General features: G+C 42.7%; 1 protein-coding gene across 1 annotated transcript; it reads left to right on the forward strand.

Moving 5' to 3' along the window:
• Positions 1-3,781: 3,781 nt before the first annotated feature.
• LOC4338051 (zinc transporter 7-like) lies at positions 3,782-7,052 on the forward strand. Its single transcript, NM_001402504.1, has 4 exons — positions 3,782-4,049; positions 4,126-4,787; positions 4,877-5,026; positions 6,267-7,052. Exons 1-4 carry the CDS (start codon positions 4,013-4,015, stop codon positions 6,570-6,572), a joined length of 1,155 nt encoding a protein of 384 aa, NP_001389433.1. The 5' UTR covers positions 3,782-4,012; the 3' UTR covers positions 6,573-7,052.
• The last annotated feature ends 4,576 nt before the right edge of the window (positions 7,053-11,628 follow it).

The following is an 11,628-nucleotide window of genomic DNA, read 5'->3' on the forward strand; positions in this document are numbered from 1 at the left end:
CTTAATGAATCTTGATTTTTCATAAACCTCTTGTAATTAATTAATTATATCTGCAATATATACAAACCATATATAATTAATGATGTATACACATGTATGTGCAAAGTGCTCGTGTATGTAAGAAAAAAAATGTATAATTGGAGTGGACTATATGTTAGTGAGAGGGAGATAAGATATTAAAGTAGAGTGAAGGGGTGGGTGACGGTGTTGGTGTGTACGTCACCCAAAAGCAAACAGTCATGATCTTAGCTAAAGCTAAGTCAAGTATATACGCAAAAGCTTTGTGAATTTCCTGCTAATTAAGAGCGGTTTACACGCAAATTAACCTTTTTATGAGGTGCCTTTGCCAAGTAATTAAATTAAGGATGAGAAATATCTGCACGCGTAGCTAAGCATCAAGCAAATTAGCCAGCCACCCCTTGCCTGCCTGCCTGCCTGCCTGCCTGCCTACCTCGTCAGATACCCAACGTACACGCATCTTTGATCTTTCAGCAAGCAATAATTAATTTAAAAAGTTCAATTTGCTTATCACTGCATGAATCTGAAGCCGGAGATGTGAGCCTGTGACATGCATGCAAGCGTGTAATAGTCTCAATAAGACTTGGTTAGGCTAATACTACTAGTAATAATCAGATGCTTAATTAGGTAGAAACCAGGGTAAGGCCTTGCATGGAACGAATGAAATTCCAATTTTCAAAGGACTTACGGGAATCAGATTCATTTCGATGAAAATCGTATAAAATTTAGGCGTTCTAGAGGAGCCCTAATCGGTCAACATTATTTGGCACCGTAGTATCCTATTGTTCTTTGCTGCAGACAGTACAGCAGTAGATATTCTTCGTACTCTTGGATTAGCCCAAATCATCAGGGCCTCCGGAGTAAGCCCAAAAGTATCTCGAAACAGAAGGAAAAGCATTTTTGGGCTGTCAAGAGAATGGGCCTATTTAGTCCAGATCAGCTAGTTGTATGAGATAATGGGCCTATTTACTGAGGAATCTCTCCAGCCCTCAATTTTATTTGGACATGAATAAGTCTATTTTACCTCCATGACGTATTGCCCCTGGCTGAACTGCCCCCCTTAATGGCAAAACCAGGATATAACGCCTCCAGTGCAAATCTACTCCTTTGATGTTTTAGAAGCGATTTTCTGCTAATGTGGCAGTTTAACTACGATTGACTTGCTAAGTCAGCACGTGGGATACACATATTAGCGATTTTCGTCCCATCTCCTCTTCTCCCTAACCTCCTCTCTTCTATCTCCCTCCCTCCTCTCTTTCTATCTTTCTCTCCCCTTCTTCTCTCACAAATGTAGGCGAAGGCAGAAAGAGGCAGCAGAGCGTCGTCGACGCCTGGAGCTCCCATTGGAGGAGAGCTTCTCTAGCTCACCACCACCCTATTTATTGATGTCGCCCATGGCGTCGAAGCCCCAGGTTCCCTATTTGGACTCCGCAACAAGTCCGTAAGGGAGGAGCAGTGTCCTCGTGCTTTGGACACAACAACGATGGCTGCTCGATGACAACGAGGTAGGCAGAGAGGCTGCGGTGGCACAGGAGTGGGCAGCGTGGGAGCTTGATGACGTAGTGGCGGTTGTGGATCTCGATCTCAAGGTAGGGGGATAGACAGTCGATGCTCGAACTGGCCTCGTCCAACTTGTCGGAAGCCGCCATGAGCTCGCTCTCCACGACGCTGGTGGGGCAGCTCACCATGGGCCCTGTCTATGACCTCCTCGGCCCGCACTGCGTGTTGGGGCTCGCTAGCCTCATGCGCGTACTGGCGCTTCCGCTCACTGCCATGTCCGCGTCCTCCCCCTGTGGGGTTTGTCGCTCTCTGGTTCGTGATGGAGCTATCGCTCGCAAACTGCTTTTCCAACTAGCATTGGATGTCGCTGATCTTCATGCTCTCCGAGGCTGCCTCGTATGTCTCCATCATCCACCGACGGTCGCCACCCTATGCTTCCTCGTCGGTCTCTGTCAATTAGTCCCCCATGGAGAAGAAAGGGAGACCAGGGAGGGTAGGGAGAGAAGAGGTAAGGGTGAGCAAGGGAGGATTAACTTGTGGGTCCCAACACCACATTGGATGAAAATATTAAGGGAGACGATTTAATCAGGAGCAAGAGTTGAGGGTAAAATAAATACACTTAATCCTTTTGGACATGCTTGTTTGTTTCAAACCCCTATTTAATTTTGTTTTACAATTAGCAAAAAATAAAACATGTGTAATGTCATTTTGTTTAGTCGTAGCTCACCATGGCAGAGTATAAAACTTATAATGGCCACAATGTCTTTGTTATGTTCCATTAATTTAGGTGTTAGAATTAGTATTTTTTTTAGAACTTTAGAATTAGTCATAAGTGTATGAATCTTTCCATTCAGCGAATGCGTGTAAAGATGAGCGCAATCATACATATTATTTTCTCTTGTGTGTATGTAAACAATATCATTTTGTCAAAAGAAGAGAAATGGCGGACAAATGGCTAGGTGCCAAAGGTGATAATACGGTTATATATGGAGGGTTCAAATGCTAGATGTAGTACATAGGATAGATACTTATGCAATTGATTGGAAAAAAAAGTTTGATCTGTGACTTTTTTTATCGTCATTTGATCTGTGACTTTGTTTGACGTTGAAATATTGGATGCCTTTACTAGTTAATAGCATATTGCTCGTACGTTGCAAAAAAAATTATCATTAACATATTATTACTGTATCTTAATTGCTGTATATATTAGTTATTGACATGTGGACCCTTTAATCTCATACCATGAATCATTGGTACGTGGATCAGCCTCACATATTATTTTTCCTTAACACCTTGTTCGGTTACGCTTATATTTAATTCGGACCGGAAATGACAAGTATAGTAAGAAATTTACGATAAATACAATGGGAGACCGAGATTTATTCTGGGCAGGGAACTAATTTATTTATAATAGGGACAATAAGAGACCGGGAATCAATCAACTGGTCAAGAGGTGTGGAACTAATCACGGTCTCTTATTGTCCCTATCATAAGTAAATTGGTTTCTGGTCCGGAATAAATCCCGACCTCTCATTGTATCTATTATAAATTTCTTACTATATTTATCATTCTTGGTCTAGATTAAATCAAAGCGTAACCGAATAAGGCCTAAAGAAAAAAAATTGAGTTGGTGGCGGGGTTAACGGCAGAACAACCACAAAATGTTGTTACCAAGGTGGCCCACTAATTCACGGGGGGGAGCACGACTCCAACTCCATGGGCCGTAAAACAGGAGCCGCTACACACAGAAAAGCCCAAACCAAAGTGGGCCCAGCAACCACGCCCGCGCGTACACGGAAAGTACCACCCAACCCAATCAGATCAGATCACCGTCCCTTCTCTCTCACCACACTATGTCGACATTTGCTTCCCACATGTCCCCCCCCCCCACGCCTCCCCCTCCTCTACCCACTCCCACTCCCCCATTGACACCGCGGGCCCACATCCCCATGTCCCCACACGGTCAGCGTATCAGGTTTGACCGGGAGCGCGTGGCGAGCACACGTTGCCTCCCCTCCTCACGACGTGGGCCCGAGCCGTCAGAGCGCGATCCCCCAACCGTTCGCTCCGAGATCGACGGCGGATGCTGCCACGTGGGGCCCACATGTCAGTGGCAGCGGGGGCGAGTTAACCCCATCGCCGCCGTCCACATTGGCGTCGCCGCCGCCGCCACATCGCCACCGGCCGGCAACCACCGTGACGACATATTTCTTGCTCGCTTTTTTCTACTCCTACGAGCCTACGACTTGGACTTCTCCTCTCCATTCTTCCTTTTTCCGGCGACTCGCGGAATTGCGGGTGGATTTGCTGCTTCCCTCGCTGTCGACTCGGCTCGGGCCGGTGCTTTTTTAAGTGACGTGAGAAGAAAGCGAGGCATCGAATCCAATCCAATCCAATCCAATCCAGAGTGGGGGTAAAACCAGCGATCTTTGAGGGGGCATTTTCTTTCATTTTTTTACTTTTTGGTTGGCTTGGGATTCGCCGCCGGTGTCCGATGGAGCGGTTCGTGCAGTTCTTGAGGCGGGGCAATGGTAAAGATTGGTTGATTTGGGTTGAATATGTTTGTGCTTGCGAGGTGTTTGATTGGTGTTCTTGGGGGTGGTGCAGGGTTGATGGCGGCGTCGCTGGCGGCGGGGAGCTGCGCGGAGGAGGTGGCGAAGGCGGAGGGGGCCGGGTGCAGGGACGACGCGGCGGCGCTGAGGCTCAAGGGGGTGGCCATGGCGACGATACTGGTGGCCGGGGTGGTCGGGGTGGGTTTGCCGCTGGCGGGGCGGAAGCGGCGCGCGCTGCGCACGGACAGCGCCGCGTTCGTGGCGGCGAAGGCGTTCGCCGCGGGCGTCATCCTCGCCACGGGGTTCGTCCACATGCTGCACGACGCCGAGCACGCGCTGTCCAGCCCCTGCCTCCCCGCGCACCCGTGGCGGAGCTTCCCTTTCCCGGGGTTCGTCGCCATGTCCGCCGCGCTCGCCACGCTCGTGCTCGACTTCCTCGCCACCAGGTTCTACGAGGGCAAGCACAGGGCCGAGACGGAACGCGTCAAGGCCGCCGCCGCCGCCGCGCTCGCCGCCTCCTCGGCTAGCGACGATGACATCACCGTGGTCACCGTCACCGAGGACGACAACGACAACAAGGCGCCGCTGCTGCAACCTCACTCGCACTCACACAGCCACCCCCATGGGCATGGGCATGGCCACGAGTTGGCGCAACCGGAGGGCAGTGGCGGTGAGGGGGAGGTGCCGGCGCAAGTGCGGTCCGTCGTGGTGTCGCAGGTGTTTCATCTGTTCTCTGAATTGGAGGCTGAGTTCATTAATGCTTTTTTGGCGCAATGCATGATGTCTGATGAATTTGTTTCTTGCAGATACTTGAGATGGGGATCGTGTCGCACTCGGTGATCATCGGATTGTCGCTCGGGGTGTCACGGAGCCCCTGCACGATCAGGCCGTTGGTGGCGGCGCTCTCGTTCCACCAGTTCTTTGAGGGGTTCGCGCTTGGCGGATGCATTGCTCAGGTGAGGAAATTCAGCAGAACGTCATGCATCAATTCTCATTATTTACATATTTTCCTCTATTGATGAAATTATTTAATTGATGCTTAACCGTGGTAAATCCAATTGAGTATAGTTTATACATAACAATTTTACATGTGACTATATGTTATGTTCTTGTTGTCAGGGATTGTTTGATTGTTTGTTTGTTGTATGTATATGGCATTGGCCTTTTGGCACATGGGGTCCACCTATTTGAATTTCGGGAAGGCGTGACATTTGGATTCAGATGTCGTATGCTCATCTTGTTAAAGTTTGTTGTAATTATTGTGCAACAACTATATTTTTACTAGCAAGTTGACCTCTGTCCAGATGGTATTTACTGTTAAATGATTAACCTTTTTATTTAAAAAGTTATCATGGGACATTCAACTTGCAAGCCTTAAGACGAACATAGAGTTGATAGTATGGATGCAGGCTTTTACATAGACGTCATTTTCCATCTGAGCAAATCATCTTTCATGATGTATAAAATGTGGCTTCTAGAACAGTGAATTTGTTTGAGGCAGTTAGCTATCCTGTTATTTTCACTACCACCATTTGTGATTGGAATTTTGCTATAAAAAAAATCTGGTTCACAAATTAGTTGGTACTATTAGGTCCCTCTGGTATTACCATACGACTATATGTCTCGTAGTCTAGGTAATCTAAGTCTCCAAGCTTCAAATTGGCTGTCACTCTCCATAGCAACCGTAAGAAGTTGAACTTTTATTTTTAGAATTTTAATTCGTGGGGAAAATCAATATTATCTCCGGCATAATAGCGTAATTGTTGGCAGCATGCCATGATGTTGACAGCAGGAGTTCTGACCCTAATCGGACTTTGATATTCCCAGAAATATTATTCTTGTTGTATTTGTCCACTTTGTAATACTCTCGAAGTTGAAAGGTATTGATGTATGACAATTGAACCATTTGAGTTCAATATTATGAATAGTTTGGGATTATAATTTTTTTCTCTTAAAACTTAATTGGTCAATGCAAATAAATTGATTAGACTGCTATGCTTCTCATAACGGCCAACTACTTTGCCAATAATATTCAAGTGGGTACTATCAGAAAATTAAGTGAGATGTCTATCTGCTGAGTACAGCACCTTTTTTATACTTTTGCTTCATTGTTATTTTTCTTGATGATCTTAGTGGTTCTAAAACCTTTCTCATCAGTATAACTTAGTTACACACTAACAAATCTTCTGACCACAGGCACAATTCAAGACACTATCAGCAGCTATAATGGCATGTTTCTTCGCCATCACAACACCAGCTGGGATCGCAGCTGGTGCCGGTGTGGCGTCATTCTACAACGCCAATAGCCCACGGGCTCTAGTGGTGGAGGGCATCCTCGACTCCGTGTCGGCCGGCATCCTAATATACATGTCGCTGGTTGATCTCATCGCCGCGGACTTCCTTGGCGGGAAAATGACAGGATCGACACGGCAGCAGGTGATGGCATACATTGCACTGTTCCTCGGCGCTCTCTCCATGTCATCCCTTGCAATCTGGGCCTGAAAACCAGAGGCCATGGGTTTGAAGATAGTTGCACAACAACGCATACAGAGTAGTAGTAGCAGCTTTTGGCTCATATCACAACAACATGCCCTGTTTTTCATGGGCGTGAGACTAATCTGGCGCTGATAGAAAACCGGGGCATTGTAATGTACACATATGTATAGCTTTTGCTTGTAGCTCCTACTACTGCCCCCAAGCTCCCAACCATATGATCACCACAGCAAGTGTTGCTAATGTGACTTATGTGAGGTGGTGATGGCTGGAGAGTGTTGTTGGCTGAGTATATATATTTTTTTGTTCTTTCCTTTTTCTAATGAAAGGTGTTTATCTTTTTTAAATGAATTGGCACCAGCAGCATCTCTGCATCTGCTGCTATTGTCCATAACAACAGTTCGATTGGTGTGATCATGTGATGTATACTCCCTCTGTTAACATAAGGGTTTAAATTTGTACGTAATATAGAGATTCCTATGTGATGTATATTCCCTCTGTTAACATAAGGATTTGTAGGATTTAAATTTGTACGTGATATAGAGATTCCTTATGGCTTATGGATTCTTATCAAATGATTCTAAAACTGATCAGATGCTTAGAAAAGGAATATAAGCAATTTAAAATTCAAATTTTAACAGCTGAAGTGACATAAAAAAATCTTTTGGTTTAACCTTCATATTTACTAAACAATTTACAAATGCTTATTTAACTTTCATTCATATTTACTCAAAAAATATAGAAATCTTGAAATCCCTACATTTATTCTTGAACGGAACAAGTACCTGACAGTTCACTACTACTGTAAAATCTGTAAATTGCAGTTTCGGAGGCAATTGTGTTCTGCAGTTTTCGGTTATCCAACTGTTCTTGCCGAGGTTTTATCGCATCTCATGTAATGGCAGAACTGGAGTAAAAAATACCACCTGGAATAAAATATGCGATAGATGAGCCTACAGATTACACATCATGAGATTGATTAGTTTATAAGCAGTGCAAATCCAATTGCCATTCTTTCGTTCTCTAAATCTTCTGATAAACTAATGTCGTCGAAGCAGCACGTCATCTTGGTTGACAAAATCGATGGCGTTTGAGCCAAACACGTACTACTTAACTTTTAAACCTGGAAGACATCCACTGATCTGTCTGATGTACAACTAAAAAAGGGAAGATGAAAGACAGACGTCGAAGCTAGTGATGAATAGTAGAATGCTTCTCCGGGAATAAACCCAGGCCGTGTTTAGATTTAAACTTTCTTTTTCAAACTTTCAACTTTTCCATTACATCAAATATTTGGACACATACATGAAGCATTAAATATGGAAAAAAACCAATTCCACAGTTTTCATGTAAATTACGAGACGAATCTTTTAAGCCTAATTACACCATGATTTGACAATGTGGTGTTACAGTAAATATTTTCTAATGACGGATTAATTAGGCTTAATAGTTTCGTCTCGCAGTTTACCAGCGAAATCTATAATTTATTTTATTATTAGTCTATATTTAATACTGTAATGTAAATGTGTGTCCGTATATAAAAAAAATTTGGCACACAAACAGCTGTGTCTTTCCGTGTCATCGCCGCCACAGCCTAGTCAGCTCACCCTATATTAAACTCTACCCTTAAATTTTGTAGGATAAAATATCAGGCCTTTTAATTACCATCCTAATTAAGCACAACTGTGTCTCGTTTTCAAACCGATTGAATTTTCAAAATGTAAGCTATTAATGGATTAGACACAACATAATATTAAAAATTTAAACAAATCTATGTTAAGATTTTTAGTACTAAATTAGGTCTCATCTAATCAAATGCTTGCAATATTTTGAAATGAAGGGGTACCTAGTAAGTTAGTTTTCGTGGAAATGATAAAAATAGCCATGCTTTAGTAATTTCGAAATAGCCAAAACAGCCATATGTACTTTGTCCAGGAGGCGACAAGGTGTGTGTAAAGAACAAAGGCTTTTATAAAGAGCAACACGGAACCGTAGTTTCTGAAGTTTGTTTGACGGAACTCAAAATTTTGGCACCAATTTGTCAGAGAATTCACTCTCGTTGTTCCATCTCTCAATCAGCCGGTATTAACTAAAGCACACAACCTTCCTTCTCAGATGAGGCTCATCTGACCTATTGTTCTCAAACATGGGTCGCTGACATGTAGATCAACGAGCTATGGAGCTCATATGTTAGCTACTTAGAGTCAGAAGTGTTGAATAATCCCACATTAATTGTGGAAGGATAAGAGACCTAATATATAAGTGGAGAAGCTCTTCATCTCATTAGCTAGCTTTTGAGGTGAGAAAGGCTCTTGACGATACTATAATTGGTATCAAAGCCTGGCTAGTTCAACATCTCTAATCCGAGGGACAAAGTGTATGAAGGCTTGTTAGACAGTGGGTGCCTACGGGGCCTGTATACCTGAGGGACCGTCGTGTACGGTGAAAGGGCGGTGAACGACTGAGAGAGACCAATGTGTGAAGGGGGAGATTGTTAAATAGTCCCATAGATTGTGGGAGGCAATGGATCTAATATTATTAGGGGGGAGTCCCTTACCTCATTAGCTAGCTTTTGGGGTGAGAAAGCCCTTTACAATCCTATAAGAAGGCAGTAAGTTAGAGGATCTATTTCCCCTTTACGACCCTACGAGAAGAAGATCTATTTCCTTCCTTCTCCTTGCTCTATCTCAGGAAGCTCAATTAGACTTTAGGCATTGTTCCTTGTAACTCACGAGTTGTGGTTTATCGTAGGTATCTTAGAGACCTTAACACCACATTATCACAGAGCAGTCAACACTCTTTCAGAATCGGTCAGAGAAGATATTTTTAAAAGAAGAAAAGTATATTATCATCTTATTAGTAATATTGAAAACCAACAATCTCAAAAAGAAAAAAATGGTACAAGAAAGGTGCCTATCATCATTGTTTTTGGAAGATCAAGAAGCATTGCTCAGACTGTATTAATGAAGGTACAGATAGGTTTTAATATTAAAGCATTAGAAGAGAGGAAACCATCGGGTGGAAACCGCAAAACTTGAAGGGCACATAAAAGAGTGATAAGAGTGTGCATGTATCTTATTTTCATCAAAATGTCTCATATTGTAAAAGCTTGCACCCTCCACACCACACCTTAAGACAACCATATACTGTTATAAGAAAATAAGCGACCAATAATGAGAATGACAAACAAGTGCTATGACAAGCTAAATAGGGTTAGGAGACATCTGGAATGATGCCAGTATTCCATTTTCTGACATGAGATGGTGCGGATACAAATGAAGAGCTACACATGACAATGTAGGCACACAGATCATCTGCATTAGTAGTTTTGATGCAATCCTATGCTCAAGTCCTTGGTTTCTGTTAACCATCATTTTTTTTCGAGGAAACGGGCAGGAGCTCTGCCATTTCATATTAGGAGAAGAGACTTAAAAGAAGTCCTTTACAGGAGCAGCAAACACACAAAAGAAGATAAAACGATATTCACATGGTAACCTCGTTGAGCAAGTTTTTCTATTGACCGTTCTCCACAGTTCAAGGTCACCCGTACCAAAAGCCACAAATCTTCTCCAGTTTTACTAGCTTTTATTAGGGTTAGGAGACATATAGAATGATTCTATCATTGCATCTTCTGATATTGGACGGTGTGAATACAATTGAAGAGCTAAATATGGCACATAGGCACACAGATCATCTGCATTAGTAGTTGTGATGCTCTCCTATGCTCAAACGCTTGGTTTTGTTGGTAGTAATTTGTGTTCAGTTTAAAATAAATCACAATTTATTCCTTTTGTCCACTGCTTTTCGGTAACCCTGTTGTGCAAATCGTTCTCTCGACCGATTTCCACCATTATAGGTCGTCTCCAGGGATTGCGTTTTCGGTTCAAAATTTCGGACCCCCTAGCAAGTGATTATCTCGGCTAAAAATTTTGGTTTTTCTCAATCTTTTACAAATTTGGTCAAAATTTAGTCAAATTCAGCTAAATTATGCTAAAATTTCAAAAAAGGTCGATCCAAAATATGCCGAAAATTCTGAACTTTCGGGAGAACCAAAATGAGCAAAATTTAGGACAAAATCAAAATTGAAAACCATGGTCATCTGTCACCAAGTCACCAATCTTCTCCAATTTTACTGGCTTGTAGTTGTGGGGCACTCGGATCAGCAAGTGTAGTGATGAGCTAGGGTGACCTCATGGTGCCACAAGTGACCTGACATTTTTTTTGCGGGGATAAATTTTTTTAGATAATGGAATAAAATATCCCGGTCTTTGCTCAAAACGAGCTACAGCCAATTATTACAAGTTACACTAAAAAAATAGTGTAGTTCAACAAAACATTGAGAACACACACTTTAAATAAAAAATAACCCATCTAAAATAAGGAGAACATGTTATTGAAGTCTATTTGTGAATCTCCAACCATAATTGGCAAAAAGTTGCATAACTGTCGTCTCAAGCCTACGGCATGCAACCTTCATAAACTTGTCATCTTCATCACACCTTTGTAGCTAAGCCCAACACCGGAGCCAATATGTTGCCCTGAAAATTCCCTGCATATATGTAATAGATGGTGATTTGTCAAAAACCAAATCATTCCTGCTCAACCACAGAGTCGAACATATTGCAGAGGCTCCCACAAGTATAAGCTTACTCCTTTTCTTGTCCACCCCCAAAAGCCAACCATCAAAAATATGTGATATACTACTAGAAGGGCATAGACCAAAAGAATATTGTATTCCTCTCCATATAAACTTTGCATAATGGCAATCTATGAAAAGATGTTGAATATTCTCATTTTTCATACAAAAACAACATCTTAAACTACCATTCTAATTCCGTCTTGCTAAATTGTCTTTGTTAACATAACCCCTTTAAGTAAGTACCACATGAAGATCTTAATCTTAAGCGGCATCTTAAGCTTCCAAATTGTGACCTGACATTGATCATGCCAATTTGGCAAATTACACTAGTGGTATTGCAACACTATGCAGTGTTTCCAGGAATGCAGGGTGCTGATCATTGTGTAACTCACATTTTTATCCAATGAACACAATTGCTTGCCTACA

The sequence above is a fragment of the Oryza sativa genome, chromosome 5, assembly GCF_034140825.1.
Source record: "Oryza sativa Japonica Group chromosome 5, ASM3414082v1".
NCBI lineage: Eukaryota > Viridiplantae > Streptophyta > Magnoliopsida > Poales > Poaceae > Oryza > Oryza sativa.

Coding starts and splice junctions, on each gene's coding strand:
- LOC4338051 (NM_001402504.1), top strand. CDS start 4,013: ATGGAGCGGTTCGTGCAGTTCTTGAGGCGGGGCAATG. Junction 4,788..4,876: donor GGTCCGTCGTGGTGTCGCAG/GTGTTTCATCTG, acceptor TGTTTCTTGCAG/ATACTTGAGATGGGGATCGT. Junction 5,027..6,266: donor TTGGCGGATGCATTGCTCAG/GTGAGGAAATTC, acceptor TTCTGACCACAG/GCACAATTCAAGACACTATC.